General features: G+C 41.9%; 1 protein-coding gene across 1 annotated transcript in view; it reads right to left on the bottom strand.

Annotated features, from left to right (window-relative positions):
• The window catches only part of kif4 (kinesin family member 4), a 65,899-nt gene that overhangs the window by 11,098 nt on the left and 27,136 nt on the right, over positions 1–27,665 (bottom strand). The window contains exons 15-26 of the mRNA XM_067997064.1: positions 26,984–27,166; positions 26,696–26,799; positions 21,670–21,814; positions 20,901–21,011; positions 20,113–20,196; positions 18,977–19,087; positions 16,839–16,991; positions 15,866–15,963; positions 14,093–14,222; positions 13,120–13,290; positions 9,975–10,073; positions 7,675–7,752 (exon numbers count right to left, since the gene is read on the bottom strand). Of these exons, the coding sequence (XP_067853165.1) occupies positions 7,675–7,752; positions 9,975–10,073; positions 13,120–13,290; positions 14,093–14,222; positions 15,866–15,963; positions 16,839–16,991; positions 18,977–19,087; positions 20,113–20,196; positions 20,901–21,011; positions 21,670–21,814; positions 26,696–26,799; positions 26,984–27,166 (1,467 nt within the window). The remainder of the gene's footprint in view (positions 1–7,674; positions 7,753–9,974; positions 10,074–13,119; positions 13,291–14,092; positions 14,223–15,865; positions 15,964–16,838; positions 16,992–18,976; positions 19,088–20,112; positions 20,197–20,900; positions 21,012–21,669; positions 21,815–26,695; positions 26,800–26,983; positions 27,167–27,665) is intronic.

The raw sequence follows: 27,665 nt of genomic DNA, 5'->3' as shown, positions 1-27,665 counted from the left end.
CCTGTTCAAAAAAGGAGGGGTAAACCTGGCAACTACAGGCCAGTCAGGCTAACATGGTGGAGAAACTTCTAGAGACAATAATCAGAGACAAAAATTGTCACTTGGAAAAAATGAATTAATAAATGACAGCCAGCACAGATTTGTTAAAAGCAAATAGCGTTTGACTAACTTCATCAAAGAACTCAATGAAGTAACAGTGAGGGTTGAAGAAGATAGTGCAGTTGATGCTGTGTATATGGACTTTTGAAAGGCATTTTGATAAAGTACCACATAATAGACTTTTTCGCAAAATTAAAGCCCATGGGATTAAAGGGGCAGAGGTTGCGTGGATACAAAATTGGCTAAGAGACAGAAAGCAGAGAGTGGTGATGAATGATTGTTTTTCAGACTGGAGGGAAGGATACAGTGGTGTCCCCTAGGGGTAGGTATTAGGACCACTGCTCTTTTTGATATATAAATGACCTGGGCTTGCATATACAGGGCATAATTTCAAAGTTTGCAGATGACACGAAACTCGGAAATGTAGTATAGTAACAGACTTCAGGAGGACAGACACATGTCAGATGAAATTTAAACAGAAGTTTGAAGTGATGCATTTTGGTAGGAAGAATGAGAAGCAATATAAACTAAATGGTACAATTTTAAACGGGGTGCAGGAAGTGAGAAACCTGGGGGTGTATGTACACAAATCTTTGAAGGTGGCAGGACAAGATGAGAAGGCTATTACAAAAGCATATGGGATCCTTGGCTTTATAAACAGAAGTATAGAATACAAAAGCAAGGAAGTTATGCAAAACCTTTATAAATCACTGGTTAGGCTCCAACCAGAGTATTGTGTCCAATTCTGGGCACCACACTTTAGGGAGGATGTTAAGGCCTTAGAGGGTGTGCAGAGGAGATTTACTAGAATGGTACCATGAATGTGGGACTTCAGTTACGTGGAGACACTACTGGGGCGGTTCTCAATCTTCTCAGCTCTAAGTAGGTGATTTAATAGAGATGCTCAAAATCATGAAGGGTTCTGATAGACTAAATAAGAAGAAACAGTTTCCAGTGGCAGAAGCATTGCTTACCAGAGGACACAGATTTAATGCAATTGGCAAAAGCACCAGAGAGATGAGGAGCAATTTTTAAAAAAAAATTTAACGCAGCGAGTTATGATGATCTGGAATATACTGCTGCAGAGGCCGGGGGTAAAAGGCCCAAGAGGAGCGCGCGCGGAGGCCCGGGCGCCGGGGTAAAAGGCCCAAGAGGAGAGGCCCTCCTTCACTTACAGTTGACACCAACTCCCATAGGCAAAAATTTTAAAGTGTGACATCACAGGACTGCAGGCAAGTTATTTGTGGTGAGTATTGCTGTTTCTTTTTGCTCTCTAAGTTAGGGCAGTGAGTTAAATTAAGAGCTGGGAAACTAGAACTTGCAATTTTGTTATTAATTTAATAACAAACTGGATAAAGTAGTTATTTAATAAAACTAAAAACAGAGTGAATAGAAACTCTAAGTAAATAAATAAAACAAGGTTAGATAGGGATGGCAGAGCAGGTGGTGTGTCATAACTGCAGCACGTGGGACTTTGTGGAGAGCAGCGAGATCCCAGGCAACCACATCTGCAGTAAGTGCCTGCAACTCGAGGAACTTCGGCTCAGAGTTGTTGAGCTGGAGTCCGAGCTGCGGACATTGCGATGCATCAGGGAGGAGGAGAGTTACCTGGACACTTTGATCCAGGAGGCAGTCACACCCCTTAGGTTAGGTAGCGGTTTAGATTTGGTCAGTGGTCAGGGACAGGAGAATGTGACAGCAAGTCAAGCAGGTATGGGGACTCAGGATGCAGTGATGGAAGAGCCTCAGCCAACAGGTATGAGGTACTTGCTACTTGTATGGATGAGATCAAAAACTGCAGGGAGGATGGGCAAACTGACCACAGCACCATGGTACAGGAGGCCATTCTGGTTTTTTTGGGGGGTTGGGGGGGCAGAGGAAGAGAAAGGGAAAGGGAAGTAAAATGGATGTGGTAGTGGGAGGGGATTGTATAGTCAGGGGGATAGATACTGTTCTCTGCAGTCTCGATTGGGAGTCCCAAAGGCTATGTTGCCTGCCCAGTGCCAGGGTTAAGGACATCTCCTCCAGGCCAGAAAAGAACTTGGAGCATGAGCAGGGAGGATCCAGTTGTCATGGTCCACGTAGGAACCAACGACATAGGTCGAACTAGGAATGAGGTTCTGCTGAGGGAATTTGAGGAGCTAGGGACCAAATTAAAGAGCTGAACCTCAACAGGTAATGATCTCTGGATTACTACTTGAGCCACACGCAAATTGGTATAGGGACAAACAGATTAGATGGTTATACGCGTGGCTGAAAGAGTGGTGTGGGAAGCAGAGGTTTCAATTCATGGGGCCCTGTTCCATTGGGACAGGCTCCACTTAAACCAGGCTGAGACCAGTGTCCTGGCGAGTCGAATAACTAGGGCTTTAAACTAATATTGGGGGGGGGGGGGGGGGTGCTGGCGCGGTGGAAAAGAGAGGGAAAGGAAAGAGTTCAGGTAAGGGTAATTTTATCAGTCTAAAAAAGAAAAAAAAAGTTAAGGCTGTAAAGCAGTAGTGATTTGGGTAAAAACAAGCAGAGTGTGTCAGGAAGGGACAGAGTTTAACAAAGGTAATAGGGCATTAGTGACTATGGTCACATCAGGGGAAAAAAAAAAAGAGTATACACAGTTAAAATTAAAGGCGCTATATTTGAATGCACAAGCATTCGTAACAAGATAGATGAATTACTGGCACAAATAGTGATCAAGGTTGGGAACTAAATTTTCCAGGGTACTTGACTTAGAAAAGATAGGCAAAATGGAAACGGAGGGGGGGTAACCCTGATAATAAAGGATGAGATAAAGACAGTAGTGAGACAGGATCTTAGCTCAGAAAGTTAAGATGGGTGGAGCTAAGAAACTACAAGGGGCAAAAATTAATGGTGGGAGTAGCTTACAGGCCCAACAGTAGTTATAATGTTGGACAGAGTATAAATCAGGAAATTAGAGGAACATGTAACAACGGTAATGCAATAATCATGAGGGACTTTAACAGTCATATAGACTGGGCAAACCAAATTGGCAAAAGTAGTTTGGAGGAGGAGTTCATGGAATGCATCAGAGACAGTTTTCTAGAACAATAGGTCAAGGAACCAGCTAGGGAACAGGCTATTTTAGATCTAGTAACTGTGTAATGAGGCAGGATTAATTAGTAATCTTATAATAAAGGATCCTCTGGGGAAGAGTGATCATATGAAGAATTTCATATGGAGTTTGAGAGTGATGTCATTAAGTCCGAAACTAGGGTCTTAAGTTTAAACAAGGCCAATTATGTAGGTATGAGGGGCGAGTTGGCTAAGGTAGATTGGGAAATTAGATATGGCAATAGATAAGCAATGGTGAACATTTAAAGAAATAATTCATAATTCCCAATGAAGATACATACCCTTGAGGAATAAAAACTCCATGGGAAAAGTGATCCAACAGTGGCTAACTAGATAAGTTAAGGATAGTATTACATTAAAAGGGGCTTACAATGTTGCCAAAAAAAGTAGTAAGCCTGAGGATTAGGAGGGTTTTAGAAATCAAAGGATAACCAAGAAATTGATAAAGAAAGAGAAAATTGAATGAGAGTAAACTAGCAAGAAGTATAAAAAGAGCTTCTACAAGTATATAAAAAAGGAAAAAGATTAGCAAAAGTAAACGTGGGTCCTTTAGAGGCAGAGACAGGAGAAATTATGATGGGGAATAAGGAAATGGCAGAGATGTTAAACAAATATCTTGTATGTCTTCACAATAGAAGACAAAAAAAATACTGGAAATAGTGGGGAACCAAGGGTCTAATGAGAGGGAGGAACTTAAAGTAATTAAGATTAGTAAGAGAAAGTTTTAGAAAAAATTAACGGGACTAAAAACTGACAAATCCCCTGGACCCGATGGCCTGCATCCTAGGGTTTTAAAAGAGGTGGCTGCAGGAATAGTGGATTCATTGGTTGTGATCTTCCAGAATTGCTTAGAACAGTCCGAGGATTGGAAGGTAGCAAATGTAACCCCGCTATTCAAGAAAGGAGGGAGAGGGAAAACAGGAAAGTACAAGCCAATTAGCCTGGCATCAAAAGTAGGGAAAAATGCTAGAATCTATTATTAAGGACGTAGTACCAGGGCACTTAGAACCATGTTGACTCTGCCTAATCAGATCATGATTTTCTATGAAAGGGAAAGAGTGTTTGACAAATCTATTAAGAGGTTTTTTTTTGAGGGTGTAACTAGCAGGGTAGACAAGAGAAACCAATGGATGTAGTATATTTGGATTTTCAAAAGGTATTCGATAAGTTGCCACATAAGAGGTTGTTACACAAGATTAGGGCTCATGGGATTGGGGGTAATATATTAGTATGGATTGAGGATTGGTTAATATTCAGAAAACAGGTTGGTAAGTTGTTTCTAGTGGGGTGCTGCAGGGATCAAGTGCTTGGGCCTCAGCTATTTTCAATCTATCTTAAATGACTTAGATGAAGGGACAGAGTGTAATGTATCCAAATTTGCTGACGATACAAAGCTAGGTGGGAAAGCAAGCGGAGGAGGATGCAAAGAGTCTGCAAAGGGTTATCGACAGGTTAAGCAAGTGGGCAAGGTGGCAGATGGAGTATAATGTAGGGAAATGTGAGGTGATTCGCTTTGGTAGGAAAAAAAAGAAAAAAATTGAATTTTTAAAAAATGGTGAAAAACTATTAAATGTTGATCAGAAGGATTTGGGTGTCCTTGTACATGAAACAAAGTTAACAAGCAGGTACAGCAAGCAATTAAGGCAATTAGTATATTGGCCTTTATTGCAAAAGGGTTGGAGTACAAGAGTAAGGAAGTCTTGCTGCAATTGTACAGAGCTTCGGTAAGACCACACCGAGTATTGTGTGCAGTTTTGGTCTCCTTACCCATGGAAGGATATGCTTGCCTTAGAGGCGGTGCAATGAACGACTGATTCCTGGGATGAGAGGGTTGTCCTATGATTAAAGATTCAGTAGAATGGAGAATGAGACGCTCAGTCGTTGAGTATATTCAAAACTGAGGTAGATAGATTTTTGGACTCTAAGGAATTAATGGATATTGGGATCGGACAGGAAAGTGGAGTTAAGGTCGAATATCAGCTGTTTGGCCTACTCCTGTGTTCTTATAGAAGCAGATTCAATAACAACTTTCAAAAGGGAAATGGATAAATACTTAAAAGGGGAAAAATTGGATAGCTTTCAAAAAGCCAGCACAGGCACAATGGGCTGAATGACGCAGCACAGAAGGAAGCCATTCTATGATCATATAGAGCCTGGAGGAGCAGACGTGCTCCTCCAGGCTTCACAGCAATCTTGGCAGCTGCAATTGGCCCCCTCCTGCTGTACTGAACCAGAACACACTCCTCCCTATCTTTCCCCCTCCCTCCCCCCCAACCCCACCTGCAAGTGGCACAACGCCTCCTTTGGTATCCTCAACTGCACCCATTATGGAATCTCGGGTTGCTGGTCTGAGCGATCCAACACAACTACCTGGTGACTACTAATTGTTGCCTGGCGCTAATCTATCCAACCCATTTCCTATCCCACTCACCCCTTCATATAGTTTCCTCCACCTCCCAAGGGTTCTGCTATCACTGCTCTACTCCAGATCATCCTCCAAAATGTTCACTCCCTTGCAAATAAGGTTTCCCCCCACCCCATCCATGACCTCATTGTGGATGATTCTAGCAATATCCGGGCATGAACAGAAATATGCTTCACAAGTGGCGATTTTTTCCACATCATTGAAGCCTCCCCACTTGACTACCACTTGCCCTGCAAATCCCTGCAACAGCCCTAATCAAGTCACAGCTTGGCCTTCCCCTCTGGTACCTTGTCCTACTTAGAGAACCTGACTCCATTCTACCCTTCCCACCTCATTCAAAATCCTTGCATATTACTGCCCTCCCAAGCTCCATGCTGATTTCATAGAGATAGCCTTTCTTCCCTGCTTATTATCCTTGCTGACTTCAATCTAGATCTAAACTCCCATAGCTCCCTCTCCTTCAACTTCCCGTCACCATAACCGTTGCATAAACTCCAACAACTTCTTGCATTTATATAGTGCCTGTAAATTAGAAAAAGGTCCCAAGGTGCTTCACAGGAGCATAAATCAGACAAAAATAGAAACTGAGTCAAAAGGAGAAGTGACTAAAAGCTTGGCCAGTCAGATGATGGGTTTTAAGGAGGCTCCTATAGGAAGAGGGTGGTAGAAGCATTTAGGGGGGGGGGGAATTCCAGAATGTAGGGCCTAGATAGCTGAAGCAGGTAGGGGCCGGAGTTGGAGGAACACAGTTTTTGGAGGGTTGTAGGGCTAAAGGATGTTAGAACTAGAGGGGTGATGTCATGAAGGGATTTAAACTCTAGGATGAGAATTTTAAGTGAGGCATTGCGGGCTGGGAACCCCTCCATACATAAACCCCTCCACCCATACTCAGCCACCCGATTGACCTCCATCTCATTTCCTTTCCACATCTGAGGTTTTTAAATCAGTGATAAGGCCACCTTTGATCACTTCCTTGTCTCCCTTATCATCCATATTCACCCATTCTCTTCTAATCCCAATACCCTAAGCATTTGCCTGTGGGAAAAAAAATTTCCACTAGATCAATGTTTCTCTAACTCCCAATTCTTTAGCCCTAACCTATTATACTTCTGCTACTGTTGCCTTACTTAAGTATAGTTAGTTCTACTTCAGCTCTGCGGCCTTCTCCAGACTTACTTTTTCTCCTGTACCCTTCAATCTTCCAGTTCTAATTTCCTATGCATCCCCACTCCCTTCACTATCATTGGTGGAGTTTTCAGCTGCTTGGGGCCTGTTTAGGCTCCCTGGAATCCCTGCCCTAAACCTCTCCACTTCTCCAAAAAACTTCTCAAAACCCATCTTTTCTCCCAAGCCATAATCACCCCTTCTAAACTCTCTTCTCACATTTTGTTGTTCTTACTACTCTATAAAGTACTTTGGATGTTTTATACATTAACAGTGCTACATAAAACAAGTTGTTGTTGTTGCTGCAAGACATGGGCTCAGCATTCACAAAAAGGTTTGTGGAAGAGGACATTCCAGCCAGGTACAGAGGACAAAACAAAAAGTCTGATCTTCTTGAGCATCCTTTGTGAACTGACACTCAACAAGGTAACAGCCCCTAGTATCCACTAGGGAACTGGGCACAAGCTTTTATCAATTAATGACTGTAAATAGCAAAAGGACATCATAAACTACAGTAACTAGGAATAAAGCACTGGCTTTCCACAAACCAAGGAGAGGCATTTAGTAAATGTTGGGCAGACAAATGGTACTTTGAGTAGGGTAAAAGGGGAAAGAAGTGCTTGTGTGTATTCCTTCAATTTAGTGCTGTGTGTTACAATTCTTAATGTGCTTCACAGGGCTCCATGGTATGGAAATAAAGTGGTCAAAAACAAAAAGTTTGCACACCCAATAGTCCTTACCTGATCACAACCTAACAGGGCTCTAGAGGAAGTTTCAAATGTAGTCTGGAAAGGAGATAATATTTCAAGTTGCCATACAATAATTTGAATCTCAATCGAGTAGTCACACGTTGTCCCCATACCCTTACCCGAACTCTACTGCAGTCATCATTTACATACCTGCTTATATGTTTCATTCTCTTCCATCAGCTGCTGATTCCTTTCACATAGCTCTTTCATCTTCTTGATTTCTTCATCCTGTCAGATTGGAAAAGTTTAACATGGTGGAACATATACTTTTCTCAATCCTTCCACACGCAGAACTGAGGTGCTTCCCTCATCTCATTGTTTTCTACCCTCCACATCACACCCTAACAGCTGGCCGACTCCCAGATCTCTGATATTATTCTGGAAATGCCATGGGGGGTGGGCGGAGGGGAGGGAGAAAGAGAGAAGTGAAAAAAAAAAGAGGAACAGAGAAAGAAAAGGGCAATATCTGTTTTAGAAGGATAAGGAAAAATCATCCCAGAATGCAAGACATCCCACTTTGTAACCTGTTACAATCACAGGTGCCTCAAAGTTGGAGAGTAGGACAAAGCATGGTATTTAATCATGGTTCACCAACAGTCAGCTATACAAAACGGGAAAAAAAATTTTTGGTGGATAGTACTATAAGAATTGCATCTGTACTTTCAAGGGTAGGTATGGAGTTAAACCCACACTTTGGATGCAGTCATCCAGGACCACTGCTGTGCCCCTCTATGCTGTCACCTAGAGGACATCATACTTGTACAGATTGTCAAGCCTAGGCAGAATTGCTGCCTTTTACCTGCTGTGTACTTAAGACAAAGGATCAAGTCAGAAAAATATTAAGCTTGCATTTATACACCACATCAGGTTATTAAGTGTACCAAAGCACTTCACATCCAATTAATTATTTTTGAAGTATTGTTTCAAGTTTATTTTCTACATCTCAAATGTAAAACAGCAAAAAATTATTGCAGTCCTATAATAAAAGGGCAGTTAGATATTTAGAAAAGATGCTACCTTACTGGGTCCTAAATGCAGGATGAGTATAATATAGTTAATTTGCTGAATGAATGCTTTAATCATTCACCAAGACAGACAGACACAAGTAACATATGCCCCCCCTTAAAGTAAAACTAATGACTTAATTATAAATGAGATGAAAGTCTTAAATGGGCTTAAAACAAAATAAATCTGTGGGGCTGGATGGTATTTAATCTCTCCCCCCCACCCCCCCACCACCCCAAATCAAGACACAAGGGACGAGGCGTGTGAAGCTTTGACAGTCATTATAAGGGAGTCAAACACTGGGGACATGACACCCCAAGTGGGACTGGCCCTACGATACGTACCACCTCGACTTCCAAAGGCATTTGACCAAGTTCTATATAAAAGGCTATTATTTAAGTTTAAAAAAGATGTGGGAAATCAGGGTAAAACCTGGGAATGGATTTTTTTTGGTATCAGGTTGTGCATTTGCTCCTATGTCCCTTTCTAGTTCTCTCTTGGCACATCAAAATCTCATTTGGCTTGCATCTGTGCATTCCTACACTCAATGTACGATCCCCCTCTCCCTTCAAGCTTTGTAAATCTCCCCCTCCCGATTGATCTCAAATTTTCCTGTTGACCCATTTCAGAGAGTTTGATTTTACCTTTACTTCACTTCAGCATATACACTTGCCTTGCACATTCCTCAAAATGTTTGTTCTTAACAAAAAAACAGGTCCCTAGCTTGACTCGGTGGTAGCACTCAGTCAGAAGGTTATGGGTCATGTCCCACTTCAGGGACCTGAGCACATAATTTAGGCTGATATTCCAATGTAGTACTGTGGCATCACAGGTGTCTTCCTTTGGATAAGACATTAAACCTAAGCCATGTCTGCCTGCTCAGGTGGAGGTAAAAAGATTATAATCTATAACACTATTCAAACAGCAAGGGAGTTCTCCCAGTCTAGACCAATATTTATCCCTCAACCACCACCACCCAAAAAGAAATCAACTTGTCATTTATCTCATTGCTGTTTGTGGGACCTTGCTGTGTGCAAATTGACTGCTCTTTTTGCCCACTTAACTATGACTACACTTCAAAAGTAATTAAATCGGCTACAAAGTGCTTTAGGATGTGCTGCAGGTGAAATGCACTACTAGTTCGTTCTCCCCTTCTCTGCACAGCAGCTTATATTACTAAAATATGCAAATATAGAACTGGAGTGATATTGAAAAGTGCCAGCATGCATCCATTACCTTGGTCCTTCCCAGGATTTTTCATATTAGATTTAGCTCAAACACGAATTCTTACTGAAAATTCCTTAAAAAAAACTGCATTTTAACTCTATAGCCTCCAGCTTCAAATCTTAAGGAATATATATTTTGAGGGAGAGAATCCCCCCAAAATTTATACTGGATCATAGTGATCCAGGCAAGGACATTCATTATTATTTTGGAACACTTACTTGGAACTTAAGCCTCTCCAGAAGTTGGGCTTCTTGATCATGAGAGGAATCCTTTGTTAGATTGGAGTTTTGTGGTAACTGGCTAAGCAGATAGAAGACCTGGGAAGAACATTGAGTCAGTAAAATCTCAACAGGCAGTTTATTAGCTTTAGGCAGTATTCAATATAATGTAGTTCATTTGTCTGTCATCTGAAAGCCATAATAGGGATACTGGTTAAGTTTAAATGAATTTTTCTTGTAAAGTTCTTACTTTGCTGTGGATTTTTCCATTGACAGAGCGCACACAACAGGGATATTTTCGACAATTGAGGAATTAAGTAGTGTTCAACACCATTCTCACTCTCCCTCCCAACACAAATTTTCAATGAGAGGATTCAATCAAAGTTAAATTTAAAGGCAAATTGGAAATATATTCCAATAAAATTGGGATTTGGATCATTTGTATCTAACAATAATCAAATAAACTTAAATACACCTACTAGTCACACTACAGGCTAAAGGGGGTGCAGGAACAGAGACACCTGGGAGTGTATGTGCTCAAATCTTTGAAGGTGGCAGGACAGGTTGAGAATGCAGTTTAAAAAAAGCATACGGGATCCTGGGCTTTATAAATAGAGGCAGAGAGTACAAAAGCAAGGAAGTTATGTTGAACCTTTATGAAACACTGGTTCGGCCACAGCTGGAGTATTGTGTTCAATTCTGGGCACCACACTTTAGAATGCGAAGGCCTTGAGGGTGCAGAAAAGATTTACTAGAACGGTTCCAGGGATGCGGGACCTCAGTTATGTGGATAGACTGGAGAAGCTGGGGTTGTTCTTAGAGCAGAGAAGGTTAAGAGGAGATTTGATAGAAGTGTTCAAAAGCAGGAAGGGCTTAGATAAAGTAAATAAAGAGAAATTGTTCCCATTGGGGGAAGGGTCGAGAACCAGGAGGACAGATTTAAGGTGATTGGCAAAAGAACCAAAAAAGGTGACATGAGGAAAACCTTTTTTTTAAAAAGGTAGCAAGTAGTTATGATCTGGAATGCACTGCCTAAAAGGGTGGTGGAAGCAGATTCAATCGTGGCTTTTAAATGGGAATTGGATAAATACTTGAAGGGAAAAAGTTTGCTGAGCTACAGGGAAAGAGCAGGGGAATGGGACTAACTGGATTGCTCTTATGAAGAGCCAGCATGGGCTTAATGGGCCGAATGGCCTCCTTCTGTGCTGTAATCATTCTATGTTTGGGGTGGGGGAGAAGGAGAGAAAGAGGAAGAGACATGCTTTGATTTCGGAATCAAAGTCTAGACATTGAAAGTGTTACCATTCAATGATAACTGTATTGTTCAGGTTACCACAGTAACTAGAGGAACCCAAATCACTGCACAGGGGAGTGTGCAAAATACTAATCTGCAAATGTATTCTTAATATCCGGGGGCTCACTCCCTCTCTCATTTCCTCTATTCACCCATTCCCCTTGATTTCTACCATGCCGCTGTTTTGGTTGTGGTTGTTGGAGGCCAATCATCTTAGTCCCAAGGCATTGCTGCAGGAGTTCATCAGGGTGGCTTCCGAGACCAAAACTATCTTCAGCTGCTTCATCAATGATAATCCCTCCATCATAAGCTCAGAAGCGGTGCTGTTCACGGATGATTGCACAGTGATCAACTCCATTCGTAATTTGAGATAATGACGCAGTTCATACCTGCATGCACCAAGAGCTGGACTACATGCAGTCTTGGACTGATAAGTTCAAGTAACATTCATGCCACACAAAAGTGTCAGACAATGGTCAACTCCAAGAGAGCACCATACCACCTCCCCATAATATTCAATGGCATTACTATCACTAAGTCTCCTAGCATCCTGAGTGTCATCATTGACCAGAAACTCAACTGGACCAGTGACATAAAAACCACAGCTACTAGAGGAGGTCAGAATCTAGGTATTCTGCAAAGAGTGGCTCACCTTCTTAGTCCTCAAAACCTCTCCAACACCTACAAGGCACAAGTCAGGAGTATAATGGAACGCTCACTTGCCTGGGTGGGTGGAGCTGTAATAACACACAAGAGGCACGCCACCATCCAGGACACAGCAGTCCACTTGAATGGCACTTCATTCGCTAGCCTAAGCATCCACCCCCTCCACCACCAGAATACCACGGCTGCAGTGTGTACTATCAGCAAGATACACTGCAGCCAACACTTCTGCGGCGGTGCCTCCCAAACCCGCAACCTAGAAGGACAAGGGCAGCAGGTGTATGGGCACACCATCATCTCAAGATCCCCTCCAAGACACAAACCATACTGACTTGAACGTGCATCACCATTCCTTCTTGTCGCTGGGTCAAAATCCTGGAGGTCGCTACCTAATGGCATTGTGGGAGCATCTTCATTACACTGACGGCAGCAGTTCAAGAAGGCAGCCCACCATTTTCTCTAGGCAACAAGTGCCAGCCTTGCCAGTGACACCCATATCTATAGAGTGAATTAAAAAAAGGGGAACACAGAGCTACTCCAAGGGCTTGGTCTGTACTTCTTTAATGAGTCACTGGGAGTCAGACAAGAGCAGCACAAGGCTGATCTACCCTCCAACATCCCTACCACCAGGGTAAATGTACAATCTCTCAGCTGCAATTTTTTCCTCTCCATTGGACTCTCTGAAGTTCAGCCATGATTTCCGTAATGTTTGAGACTTTTATGCAAATCATTCGCAGATCTTTAAGGGCACCGAAGAAATGCACTCTTGAAACACCTAGAATCATAGAAAGGTTACAGCATGGAAGGAGGTCATTCGGCCAAGAGTCCGTGCCGGTTCTATGCAAGAGCAATCCAGCTAGTCCCACTCCACCGCCCTAGCCCTGCAATTTTTTTCCTTTCAAGTTCTTATCCAGTTCCCCTTTGAAGGCCATGATTGAATCTGCCTCCACCACCCACTAGGGCAGTGTGTTCCAGATCCTATCCACTCGCTGTGTAAAAAAGTTTTTCCTCATCATTCACCTCTACATCTTGGACAGTCTGTCCAGGAATCTGAAGCCCAGCGCACCACGTCACTGCACTACTATACTACATCACATTTGACAAAGCAACAATGGGAAGAAGAGCTGAGCACTAAGTTGGGAAAAAGGAAAACAGTTTGTCTAACTACCAGGATGGTACGCTGTTCACCTTCTCTTGGTGCCGCTGTTCTCGATCTAGCAGCTGTTGCTGATGTTCAGTCTCCATCTCAGCTATTCGGCTTTGCTCCTCAATTAAAGTATTCTGTAGCTCTGCAATGTCAGCTTTTTCCTGGTTTAGTTCACTCTCCACTTTACTATGCGATACTTTACACGACACCAGCTTCATAAGAAAGAAAATGTTAAATTTTTCCTCTATTAAGAGTAAAGGATCACCAGCACCAAAAGGTGCAACATTAAAAAGTAATCTTTTGTACTGTTTTGGTTACTTTTGAAATGAATGAACACAGGCACTGACTTAGAAGGGTTACTGAGCTCGACCATGCTAAAGTCAGAACATGAAAATCAGGAAGACCATTTTATCCATCCATCTAATGCATTAACTTCAAGCTCACTCAGGCTAGAATTTGTTCATAAAGCTCCCCCCACCCCCAAACTCCATGGGGTAGAAATTCGGGTACGACTATTTTTAGGATCCCTGCACCTGAATGGTGAGGCTCGACACGTCCCCGATATTGGACCTTGTTAACGTCAAGCCCACATGGCGCAAACAGCCAGCTGGTGAAGAGTAAACAAAGATCGGACTGCTGTTAGCGTTGCAACAGCCCTCGGGTAAGTGAGGACTGGGAGATCGGAGGCTGGCCGATAAGAGCGATGGCGATCGGCTGGGGTGGGGTCGGGCCGTTGCCGGTGTTCTTTAAATGTGGGGTCAAGAGGAGTACTTATAGTCCTCCCGGCTGCATCAGGGCAAATCAATCTTGCAGTGGGAGCCTCTAACAGGCATTAGATCCCTTATTTGCTTATGCAAAGGGTCTGTACGACATTTCTTTTCCTTTCCCAATATGGCGGGCATTGCACTTCCAGCCGGAAACGCGCTTGCGCTTCCTGCCCACCGTATTGGGTCTTTGTAGGCCAGTTAGCACCCGAACAGCAGGCGCTAAGTGTTCAGATTTATAGGTTCTCACCTCTCCCATGAGCCACTTCAGTCCACACTTAGCCTCTACAATAGTAGCAATTGTTTCCCATCGATGCTTTAGCCTTTCTTCATTGTCTGCATCCATCAACTTTTGTTGGAGGTCAGCAATTTGAGCACTCCTAAAATAGCAAGAACACAAATTAATGAAGCAGTTAGCCTGTACAATTATTCAAGCCAAGCAAGCAGTGTGAAATCCCCTTTTTCTAAATGCTCATGTTCTAACAAGCCAATGATTAAGGAACCCCCATCAGACCCATTGATTGACTACAGCATGCACACCAAAAAAATCTCAAAGTTTGGCATTCACTTTTAACTTGGATTGTCCAAATTCTTATCAGAGCTCCCTCAAATGGTTTAACTCCCAAACCTATTAAAATCACAAAAATCAAAAATCCAGAAGTTGCATGATGATTCAGTGCATTGGTGGATACGAAAAACTAGGTCATAAAGGGAGGGTAGAAGAAAGAAGGTTGAAAAAAGAAAATGAAGGCAGAAAGAGGTCTCACTTCAACCTTCATTTATGTAACTGGAAGTATTGCAGCTATAGTCTATCTTAATCCCACAAACTATCAATACCAGCAAATCACTCTTGCACTTTATATTAAAGTGAAACATTTGTTAGATGTCAAAATGGTACTTAATGGACCATGGAAAATGCGCCTCAAGGGCCAAGCTGTCAACTAGAGACTGAACAGTTATATAAAATCTGGCTCTGCATCAGAGATCACCAGAGGCTAACTGAAATTCAGTCCTGAACAGATGCAAAATTAAATACCCTAGAACAAGGTCATCAATTAGCATTTTTTCCTCTCCAAGTGCCAAAAATTTAAAGCATAAACTGACAATACCAGTCTTACAAAAGCTGATTGCACAAGGTGATGTGTGTGACTTTTCTTCACCAATGCGTTCAAAATAGCCAGGTTATAGGACTCAATCAATGCACTCAGTGGTCACAATTCTTAGATTTGGACCAAAGAAATTATTTTGAAGATTCTCTCATAGTAGCAAGTACTCTAGCAAACCTAGCCTTCATTTCAAAGATAATTTTTTAGCAGTTTAGATACCTAATTGCTATTTTGGTAGATAAAGACACACCCACTCAAACTTGTTTGATTGAAGACAAGATGTGACATGACTTGTTGCTGACACTGACTGTATAAAGCTTAAAATCACAGTGTGGTTATTGACCCTCAAAACAAAAAAAGTGCTACTACATGGAGAAAATTTCATGCTGAACTTAGTATTGCTTCATCAGTCAAATTGTCAGAAATAGAATTCACCAATGGTCTGGTGAGGAAAGACAGCTGACTTTCCCTTCCCAACAGAGCAACAGCAAGAAAAGGGCCGTGCCGGCAACGACTAGAAGAAAAGCAGCTAGAAGGATTTCTAAGTCATAGCCACTATATGCAAAAAAAAAAAATCCTTAAAAAGGGATAGTAACTATTTCTCTCCTCCATTCCCCCCCAGGAACAGGCCACATATTAGGTTGAAGAGAATGAATGAGAAGCCTAAAATTTCCTACTTGCCACAAGCCTTTATTGCACACACCTGTAGAATGCATGAAACATTCCAATTAAATTTAATCTTATGCTGTATAAAAAGGTAATTAACTCAGGACTTTAATATAAAAATACTATGTAAATATTGCACCTATAAATTTGACTCAAGAAAATGCACGTCGAGTATGGCAGATTTAACAGCAGTTGAAACAAGGCCACTTGCAGTTCCCAGCATGAACCATGATTCATTCCCCATCAACTACCTGAGTTCTATTTCAGTCTCCACGCTTTCAATTTGCTTGTTTAAAGATGGATCCTGCTCAGTGGTTTTCATTAGCTCAGTCAACGTAAAAGTCCGTCGCTGCAAAAGAATAGAAAACAAAGTGAAACTGGAGAAAAGCTAGGGTGGAAACTCCAGTTAAAATAGAAAAAGTCACCAATTTAGGTCAAAAATAACAAAAAAAATGGTCCAGAACAAAAGAGATGGAGAAACAAAGACAGAAATCTGAATTCACAGAAAATGCTGTAAATACACAGCCAGTCCATTACCATCCGATAAGTGGATAGGTTCACAGAGCTGATATGTATTTCCAGCATCTTCTGTCTTTATTTCTGTCAGAACAGGATATTTAACAAAAATAACTTTAAAAAAATACATACACTGCCCAAAATAACAAGCTTAACACTTTGTAAGCAGCAAAGTACTGTGGACTTCTCAAGAACCAAGTTGCTAAATTAACTTACTACAGGATCTTTTTATTTCCTGTAGAAAGGAGGCTGGCTAGATTTAAACACAACCAGAGGTAAGAGTTGATGTTCCAAGAAGCTTTGCCATCTCATCCCTTTACAACCCTAAAAAGTGAAGATCTTTTGTCACACCCTAATTTCTGACTAGAATCAGAACAGTTACAGCACAGAAGGCGGCCATTCGGCCCATTGAGTCAGCGCTGGCTCTATGCAAGAGCAATCCAGCTAGTCCCAAAGCACTGCAATTTTTTTTCCCTTTCAAGCACTTATCCAGTTCCCTTTTGAAGGCCATGATTGAATCTGCCTCCACCACCTCCTCGGGCAGTGCATTCCAGATCTTAACCACTCGCAGTGTAAAAAAGGTTTTTCCTCATGTCACCTTTGGTTCTTTTGCCAATCACTAGTTCCAACCGAAAGGAAAATGTCTATATACAAATCAACAGAGTTGATAATCTTTCATGTCCCTTTGGTTTAGTAGCCTATACCTACCCTGAGTTTGGGTGGTGGATGATGGACTTCTTTCTTCCCCATGAGAAAGACTAGCTCCTGTGCCAGGATCTTCCGGTCATCCAGCAGGGAGTTCAGGTGACGACGAGCCTCCTCTATACTCACAAGAACCTCTAGTTCATTGACCAGCCAACTCTACGACAGAACAAAGAGGTACAAGAGGGAACATGTTATGCACAAGGTATGCATGTGTTAAGTGGAACAGTTGTACAGTGTGATCAGAAAACGATTATAGGGGATAACCTACAATGCCATCAGCATAATAGTTGGCAGCAGTAAAGTCAATAGGTACTGAGCTGCTTTAGAGGGAGAGACTATTAATCAATCCATGTATTGATGCATATGGTATTAGTCAGTCCCCATCTGGAGCTCTGGTCATCTAACTGTAGGAACACAGAAGCAACCAACTAAGATAATTCTGGATATCTAGAAACGTGGAGGAAATTGGGCTGGTTTTCTTTTGGGGGGGAAAAAAAAAGGGACAAAATTTAAATATTAAAAAAGGAATTGACAAAACTGATCCAGGCAAACTTTACTCTGGTGAATGGGTTCAAAGACCAATGGACAGGTTTTTAAAAAAAAGTTAGGAATAAAAAGGGACATCAGCAAGAACCATCCAAAATGAAACAGGGCATCTGGAAAGAGCACTGAAGACAATATAAATGGATTCAAGAAGCAATTAGATAAATTTCTGGAGGGAAAAAGGATTAAAAGGACACGCAAGAAATGCTGATCAAAACAAAAACGGGTTTGTCTGGCCAATTGTCTTATCCTGCTCCGAAAAATTACACTAGTCCCGACCTTCTCTTCAGTTTACCAATACTTCCCCAATCTAAATTGCTTGCCTTCTATTCTACAATAAATATTACTTCTAATAATTTAAACTGCAATCCATTAATAGTTGTCAGTTTTACATAGAACGTACAGCACAGAAACAGGCTATTCGGCCCAACTGGTCCACGCCAGTGTTCATGTTCCAAACAAGCCTCCTCCCATGCTACCTCATCTAACCCCATCAGCATAATCATCTATTCCTTTCACCCTCATGGTATACTCTACTACCAATCACCTTGCATTATTCAAGTGGTGGAACACAAAATAAGACTGAGATTCAAAGTTGGTTCACATCCAATAAACGTGACCACCAGAGAGAAAATCATCCAATGTAAATTTGCATCATATCATGCTTATATCCAAAAGAGAATGGAGCATCTTCCTTGGACTCCTACATTTAAAATAGCATGCATCTATAATAGCATACATCAAACTGTCTTTTTCCAGATCATAAGGTCAGAATGTCTGGAAAGACCACAAGAATTCCTTTCTTTGTTCACTTGATGCAATGTCGACTTCAACTTCTGCTCAGCCTCAGCTCTAAACTTCTCAAACCTGGAGAAGTGAAAAGGGTTGCTCCACAATTAGTGGATTGAGGGAGGAGCCTTCTTGCACCAATTTGTAAATCAGTCTTTACCAATTCTGCAGGCCCAGAAAATTTAAAGTGGTGAGGCTGAAGCTTCCAAGTTTTCAAAACTGGGGTAGCAATAGCAGACATCACAATGGGGAATGAGTGGTAGCCAAAGACAGCAGCCAGCAGTAGTACAGACCTACATAGCAAGTGAACAGCAACAACAAAAATCAGATACCGGTATCCAGCCAATTTTGCAGAGACTCTGGAATTTTGTGTATTGCACGGGAGGGCACCTTTACATGTAATTATTTGTGGCCCACTCACTGGTTGTGACATAGTTATCTGATCCAGTTCTCAAAAATTGAACACCCTGGGTTCAGGTGCCTTTTGGGAGCACTTGAACGTGTGAAGCAAATTAGGTACAACAGTTAGCTGGGACACTATTTGGTTTTGAATATCCAACTTGACGAGATTTAGAGAAAAGCTTTAGCATGCAATACATTCTAAGCAATGTCATTGCTGCAATGAGTGATGTGGTTATACACGTTTTGCACTGATTTGCAGAAAACAACAGGACGAGGGATGTCAACTGCAAAATTAACAAGAAATGTTGAGTTGGTTTGAGCTACAGCACATGCAGAATGTCTGCAAAGAAAAGCAAGAATAGTAGTCAGGTTTCAAATGCATATCCAGCATGCTTTACTCATTGCACCTTCACTCTGGCAGCAGTCCCTTCCATTCCTCTGTTCTGTCCCTTGCGTTTTTCAGTGGCGTCCTTCTGCTTCTGTAATGCATCACGCAAGCGCTTGTTAGCAGCAGCAGCCTGGGGAGAGAGAGAGAGGAAGTCATGGTAACTAATTAGATGGAGAAATAAATGCAAAAACACAGTGTAATCAATGCCTAGGAACCTTTACTTCTAAGCTTTTCCCCACACAAACCCAGAATCTTTCTAAAAAAGTTTGAATTCTAGAGAAGACAACTTTCAAATGCTCAACTCTAGACACTTACTTTTGGACTGTCTCCAATAATTCCTCCCAGGACTCCGATCAGAGCCCTCTTTGAACAAACAATGGAACACATTCTCTGGAGGTAACATGGTAACCAACAGAACCTTGACTTCCCAAACTTGTGTCTAATTACAGGCCATCTTCCTCCTGACTTGAGTTTTGATATAAGATAACTTAAGAAAAGCCCGGCTCCAAATCTCATATCAAAATTACAATTTTAAAGTTCAACGGATCTGAAAACAAACCATCCCCGACGGCTGGAATCACCAGAGGACAACAATTTTACCTTGAAAGGTTTCATTTTAAAGGCTGGCTAATTCACAAGATATGCAAGGGGAAGAGAGAAGGGAGAGCAAAGGAAACTTGCATGTATAGCATGTCATGTCCTCAGGACATCTCAAAATACTTCATAGCCAATGAATTACTTTTGACGTATAGTTGTTTGCTCTAAAAGTAAATGCAACAGGCAATTTGTATGCAGCAAGTGATATAAATGACCAGTTAAATTGTAAGTGCTATTAGTTGAGGGATAAAATGCCAGATGAAGACTCCTCTTCTGCGTTATTGGACTAAGCCTCTGTTTAATGAATCAGCCGAAAGTAATGTAATATTCCTACAGTACTACATACATACTCCTAGGATGTGCTAAAGTTCTGAAGTGCCAATTCAAGGAGTGTGCTACTAACTATCCAAATTAACAACTAATTTTTTTTTTAAAAGTTCTTTAATACTGTGAATGTTATCCATTCCTATAATCCAATTCCTCATTCACTGAAGACATCATTTGGATTCCCCCCATCAACTGCCATCTAAAGTCTCTGAGGTAGTTGCCCACACTCACCTCTTCAGTCTTGCGCCTCAATACATTTGCTTGCTGTTTGTAGTTTCGTTCTAGTTTCAGCAGTTCATATTGTCTTTTTCGGTCCTAGAGAAGAAAGGATTTAATGGATTGATCCTGAATGTAGATTGAACATCCTCCATTTCTCCTACCTCACAAGCCAACAAAAATAAAAATAAATTTAATACAGACGCAACTCTGGAGTAAAGAGGCCATTAAGGTATAAATGGAGTCAGTCAGACTTTAGCCTCGCACTACTCTACCTTCACAGTGATGTTAAAAAGTAAACAGGCAGGCAAACTACTTTTTAATCACCCAAATTGTTAATGTTGACTGGATCTCACACCAACAGACTGTGCCACAGGACCACGTCTACAATCCCACATAGCGAGCTCGTAATCTCAACTGCGAAGTGAAGGCTAAGCGCTTCCCCATATTTTTGGCGGGGAAGGAGTTGGCTAGTATGAAATTTTTTTTTTTTTTTTTGTAGATAGAGCTGTGGAATTTACAGGGTAAGAGTGATTCTTGAAGGCCTAAAACAAGATTACAGGAAAATTGGGAGCTGAAGATAGACAATATACCCACACGTGCAGATTATTGCAGGGTACTGAAGGAGATGCAGACCTCATCTGCTTTCCACAGCATACGAATGTTTCCAGTACAATAGTTAAGGCTAGTCAGAAGTAGAAAAAGAACACATTTAAATTTCCCTACCCAGTCAGGCAAACCCTAAAATGTCCACTATTGATTCTAACCAACCCTAACAAAGACATTATAAGTAAAAGCCTCACCTTCTCCTTTAGCTGCAGGACCTCCTTGTCTTTTTCTGCTTTCCATCTACGAGACTTCTCAGCTTCATCTTTCATATGTCGCATCAGCTGAACCCGCTGACACTTCAGTGCCTGCGAGAGAAAAGGCCAGTGTAGGGGTGATACTTTAAACCATCCTTGGGAGAATTGAAGAATACACACACCAAATCAAATTGGACCTAGTACAATTGAGATCTCAAAATTTGGTTTATGTTAGAAACTCAGTAAATTGAAACTCAACAAAATCACCCCCATTGGCAAATACACTGAACAGTGTGGAAACAAGATACACAGACTAAAGTAAGCAGTTCCATCCCTGATCTGTGCTGAACTAAGTGATCACAGCTGCGAAAGTGGAGAAAGTGCTACATACAAGTCACCTTAGTACTCCCAGGTTTTGGGGATGGAAAAAAGTCTAAAGCCTGCTGACACCAGAATGTTGGTTGTGCCTGTGTAACTGTATGCAATAAAAATAATCACCTCTTCAGTTTGGGGTACCCCAATATGTTAAATGTATTTGAAAAGTTTCTTTACTAGAAAAGGGAGGAAGATAGATCACAAAACAGCCACAGAAGTTGTGATGAGGCAGGAGTTCCAAAAAAGGTGTAGAGATTGTTAAGTAAATGGTTAAATTAGTAGTACATAAAATAACCTAGTACGAAGAGAGCCAAATTATAGAAATTATATTAATTTGCACTCTGAATTTGAAAACAGATTGAAGTTTTGTTTTTGTTGCAATTGTATACAGTACCTGAATCTCTTGGTTCAGCTTATTAATGGTCCCTTCCGTCTTATCCTTGAATTTAAGCATTTTTGACTGTTCCATCAGTTTCTTTTTAAGGTTCGACATTTCAGCTTCTAACTCCTGGAGACGCTTCCGTCTGCGCTCGCTAACCCTGCAAACAGATAGTAGAGCTAAATAAATTTGAATCCATCATCTATTTCCCTCAGCAGTTGGATTTAGAATGCCACATGCTAGCACTCCCAAAAAGGAACTCAAGTAAATGTCACCCAAACCAAAAATCACAATCTTCTCCCTTTTAGAATTGTACAATCCAGACTGCAATAAGCATTCACAGCATGTATTTAGAATTGTGTCTCTCTCAACACTAAACCTATTTTCATTGCGAAATGTCAGTTTCCATATGCAGACACAGTCTATCAATTGAAACTTGCACCCTTACGCAAATCACAAATGGGATAACTTGCCACAGGACTAACAACCCTTTTAGATTAGCACTGTCTAAACTGCATTCTATCTATTCCAAAAAGATGGAAAATATCATGCTAAAACCAACTCCAATTTATTTACAATTACAGACCAAGTAACCAGCAATAATACTTAAAACTGTGCCAAAGAATTCAAAATCTTTAACATAAGAAATAGGAGCAGCACACAGCCCCCCCGAGCCTGCTCCGCCATTCGATAAGATCATGGCTGATCTTTGACCTCAACTCCACTTTCCCGCCTGATCCCTGTTTCCCCTGGTTCCCTTAAGAGTCCAAAATCTATCGATCTCAGTCTTAATATACTCAACAACTAAGCCTCCACAGCCCTTGGGATAGAGAATTCCAAAGATTCACAACTCTGAAGAAATTCCTCCTCATCTCAGTCTCAGGATAAGGGGTCGGACATTTAGGACTATGTCCCCTAGTTCTAGACTCTCCAGCCAGGGGAAACATCCTCTCAGCATCTACCCTATCAAGCCCTCTTAGAATCTTATATCATTCAATGAGATCACCTCATTTTTTTTAAAACTCCAGAGAGTATAGACCCATTCTATCAATCTCCTCATGACAGCTCTTTCATCCCAGGAATCAATCTAGTGAACCTTCATTGCACTGTCTCTAAGGAAAGTATATCCTCCCTTCGATAAGGAGACCAAAACTGTACACAGTACTCCAGGTGTGGTCTCACCAAAGCCCTGTACAATTGCAACAAGACTTCCTTATTCATGTACACCAATCGCCTTGCAATAAAGGCCAACATACCTTCCTAACTGCTTGCTGTACCTGCATGTTAACTTTCTGTTTAGTGTACAAGCACACCCAAATCCCTCTGAACACCAACATTTAATAGTTTCTCACCATTTAAAAAATATTCTGTTCTATTTTTCCTACCAAAAAGTGAATAACCTCACATTTCCCCACATTATACTCCATCTGCCACCTTCTCACCCACTCACCTAACCTGTGTATATCCCTTTGCAGACTCTGTCCTCCTTACAGCTTACTTTCCCAGCTAGCTTTGCCTGGTCAGCAAACTTGGATACATTACACTCAGTCCCCTCATCCATGTCATTATTAGATCGTAAATAGCAGAAGCCCAAGTACCAATCCCTGCAGCACCCCACTAGTTACAACCTGCCAGCCCAAAAATGACCAGATTATTTCTACACTGATTAACAGACAGAAAGCAATCCTCAATCCATGCTAATATATTACCCCCAATCCCATGAGCCCTGATCTTGTGTAACAACTTGTGTGGCACCTTATCGAATGCCTTTTGAAAATCCAGATATACTACACCCACTGGTTTCCCCCTAGTCTAAAGAGACTACACGATAACATCAACAAGTTCCATCCCACCATCAAGCTCACCATGGACTACTCCTCAGAATCAGTTTCTTTCTTGGACACACGAATCTCCATCAAAGACGGGCACCTCAGCACCTCACTCTACCGCAAGCCCACGGACAACCTCATGATGCTCCACTTTTCCAGCTTCCACCCTAACCACGTCAAAGAGGCCATCCCCTATGGACAGGCCCTGCGAATACACAGGGTCTGCTCAGACGAGGAGGAACGGGATGGACACCTACAGACTCAGACGCCCTGGTAAGAACGGGATATGACGCTTGACTCATCGATCGACAGTTCCGACGCGCCACAGCGAAAAATCGCATAGACCTCCTCAGAAGACTAACACGGGACGCAACCAACAGAGTACCCTTTGTCGTCCAGTACTTCCCCGGAGCGGAGAAACTACGCCATGTTCTCCGCAGCCTTCAACATGTCATCAATGACGACGAACACCTCGCTATGGCCATCCCCACACCTCCACTACTCGCCTTTAAACAGCCACCCAACCTCAAACAGACCATCGTTCGCAGCAAATTACCCAGCTTTCAAGAGAACAGCGTCCACGACACCACACAACCCTGCCACGGTAACCTCTGCAAGACATGCCAGATCATCGACACAGATACCACCATCACACGAGAGGACACCACCCACCAGGTGTATGGTTCATACTCCTGTGACTCGGCCAACGTTGTCTACCTCATACGCTGCAGGAAAGGATGCCCCGGAACATGGTACATTGGCGAGACCATGCAGACACTGCGACAACGGATGAACGGACACCGCGCAACAATCGCCAGACAGGAGGGTTCCCTCCCAGTCGGGGAACACTTCAGCAGTCAGGGACATTCATCCACCGACCTTCGGGTAAGCGTTCTCCAAGGCGGCCTTCGAGACACACGACAACGCAGAATCGTCGAGCAGAAATCAATAGCCAAGTTCCGCACCCATGAGGACAGCCTCAACCGAGATCTTGGGTTCATGTCACGCTACCCCACCAGCGAACAAAAGCTATCCGTTTTTAATATAATGGGTCATTTGCTGGCTTTCTCTGCCTTTCCGGATGTTTCTGCCTCTCTCTCTCTCCCTGTTTGTTTTTTCCTGTTTGTTTTTGTTGAATGTGTATTCGGGGGTTCTGTAGGTGACACCCCTCTGTCTGAACACGGTGATTGCCTTGGCAACGGGCAGTTGCAGGGGCAGTCTGTAAACACCATGTATTGTTCTGTGATGTATAAATGCGTAGGCTTCAAGGAGCTCCTGAACATTTACCTGAGGAAGGAGGAAACCTCCGAAAGCTTGTAGATTTCAAATAAAAATCGTTGGACTATAACTTGGTGTTGTAAAATTGTTTACAATTGTCAACCCCAGTCCATCACCGGCATCTCCACATCATAATTATTATTTAGGTGTTAGCACTCTCTCCTCTTAGTCAGAAGATTGTGGGTTCAAATCCCACTCCAAAGACTTGAGCACATAATCTAGGCTCACACTTCAGTGCAGTACTGAGGGAGTGCTGCATTGTCGTAGGTGCAGTCTTTCGGATGAGAAGTTAAACTGAGGCCCCGTCTGCCATTTCAGGTGGACATAAAAGATCACATGGCACTATTCCAAGAAAAGCAGGGGAGTTCTCCTGGTTTTCTGGCCAACATTTATCCTTCAACCAACACCTAAAACAGATGATCAGGTCATTTATTTCACTGCTGTTTGTGGGACCTTGGTGTGCAAATTAGCTGCTGCATTTCCTACATTGCAACAATGACTACACTTCAAAAGTACTTCATTGGTTGTAAAGTGCATTGGGACATCCTGGAATTGGAAAAGCACTATATAAATGCAAGTGTTTCCTTCTTTCTTTTATCCAGCCAAGACTAATAAAATTATGCATCTGATGTGGAAATTGATTAACACATTTCTTAATATCTTAAACTCCTGTCAATAAAAGATGCCTGAACTCATGTTATATATAAATATTGAGAGTCATATCCTCCCACATTACCATGCAAACGCTACCCTTATGCCTTAGGGCGTCAGGTATGTCTATAGTGCTTTCAACTGAGTAAACTGTAGCATTGTAAAAATACAAAAACTCAATCTAAAAAATAAAATGTTGGAAATATACAGAGCAGTCAACATCTGGAACGAGAAGAGAAAATACAGATTGAGTGCAGATCTTATCTGTGTTGTGCACACAGTTTAGCTGATTGGCTTTCATGCCACCTCATGTATGGCAGTTTTCAGGTCCTCTGCAAATTCACATAGAATTTGCATAGAATGTCACAGGTCAGAAGTTCTCATATTTTGGTACCATCTGAAGAAAATCAACTTCATTCTAGACTGAAGCACCATACTGACTGCACAGACGACCATCAATAGTGGGTAGGGCATATTCTTGCCTTAGCTGCAGATAATCTACAAGTTCCCTTCCACAGGTGGAATCTTGTGCCCACTCAAGTCCTTAAAGTATGATCATTGAGCCTCAACTCCAGATTATCCTAAAGCAGGCCTTTTCTGGATCTGGCAAGATTTAACCTGATATTCTCTGTACTACCTCCCAAGTGTTGCAGTTAAACAAGCATCCCTGGTTACTGTACCACCTGTATATTTAGAGCCCCCACAAAAATTCCATTTTATTTGCATGTATGACGCTTGCACATTCCAGTACAATCATAAATTGGAAGGTGTAATATTGGGGCCAAGTAGTTCAAATGCACCACCTTCCTTTACTTGTCCTCCTGGAATGCAAGCTTTGTTGTTGAATAGTTGGGTCTTCCTAGCTGGAACAGCAGTTAAAGTGCTATACAATGTTGCAAGCTACTACTCTAACTCAACAAAAACAAACTACTGGGGCATGTAGAACTTGTAGAACACAGTCACTCACAAGAGGCAATAAAAGATTTGTTCTATTAATCCCCCCCCGAAAAAAAATTCAGGCTTTTGAAGGACAGATTAGTTAACTGTAACAGAAAGAACCAAGGAACCGTTAGTTTAGAAGCCAATTTAGCTGTCTACAATCAGAGCAGTGCTTAGAAATCAGTCCAGTACTTTGGCGGGGAAAATGTTGTTTTGAAACTATTACATTCTGCAGCTCACCTCAAATGATGTGGGTCAACAGCTCTCTCTCGAGACCAGATTCAGTTTTAAGCTCCTTAAATCTAAACACAACCTTAAACCCCAATATGCAAGCATGGACCTACTTGACTGCATTTGTGTCCTTCTTTGCACTGTGTAATGCCAGCACCAGCTCTTCCTTCTCTTTCTGTAGGGCAGAAACCTCATCCTCAAGGGATCTGATGTTCTCCTGAACAAGGCCATAAATACTTTAATGAAGCTTCAGTTACGAACAAGGAGAAAGGAAGGTTTAATGCAAATGAACTGGACCACATTTTACAAGAATTTCTGTTTTGTAAATATTTCAACTGAAATGATCTTTACACCTTACTAAATAACACAGATTAAGCATATATCTTCTAGTCCTAGCTTACCTCATACTGAACGTGTACAGACTCCATTTCATAGTCACCCTGAGACATTTTCCTGGCCAGTTCTTCCTTAAGTGCTAACACTTTATTCAGCTCCATCAACTCTTTGGACATCTGTGCATGCCTCAGTGCATGACAGGCAGTGAAAGGATCAGAGTCCCTCTTTTCCTTTAAGCTGGTGTTCTCCTGTTGAATACAGAAAGACTTCTGAAGTCACTAAAAAATACTGCTGCAAGCTTATTCTTCCAAAATTAGCAGCTTCATTAGGTTGACAATGCATGGCTTATTTGAGGTTGCATCAAAAACCTGTAGAATTCAATACAGAATTACCAGCAGAACTACATGTCTACTTGCAAGGTATCTCAGCATGTATTTTATAACTAGCACACCAAATCACAAATGGTCAAACTGCAGAGTCCAATGACTAACACTTGTTTCAAGAACATAAGGAAAAGGAGCAGGAGTAGGCCATACGGCCCCACGAGCCTGCTCCACTATTCAGTAATATCATGGCTTATCTTCAACCTCAACTCCACTTTCCTGCCCGATCTCCATATCCCTTGATTCCCGTACAGTCCAAGAATCTATCAATCTCAGCCTTGAACATATTCAACGACTCAGCATCCCACAGCCCTCTGGGGTAGAGAATGCCAAAGATTCACAACCTTCCAAGTGAAGAAATTCC

Source organism: Heptranchias perlo, chromosome 15 (assembly GCF_035084215.1).
Source record: "Heptranchias perlo isolate sHepPer1 chromosome 15, sHepPer1.hap1, whole genome shotgun sequence".
Classification (NCBI taxonomy): domain Eukaryota; kingdom Metazoa; phylum Chordata; class Chondrichthyes; order Hexanchiformes; family Hexanchidae; genus Heptranchias; species Heptranchias perlo.
The sequence above is the reverse complement of the archived record's forward strand: the minus strand, read 5'-3'. Positions and strand labels throughout refer to the sequence as shown.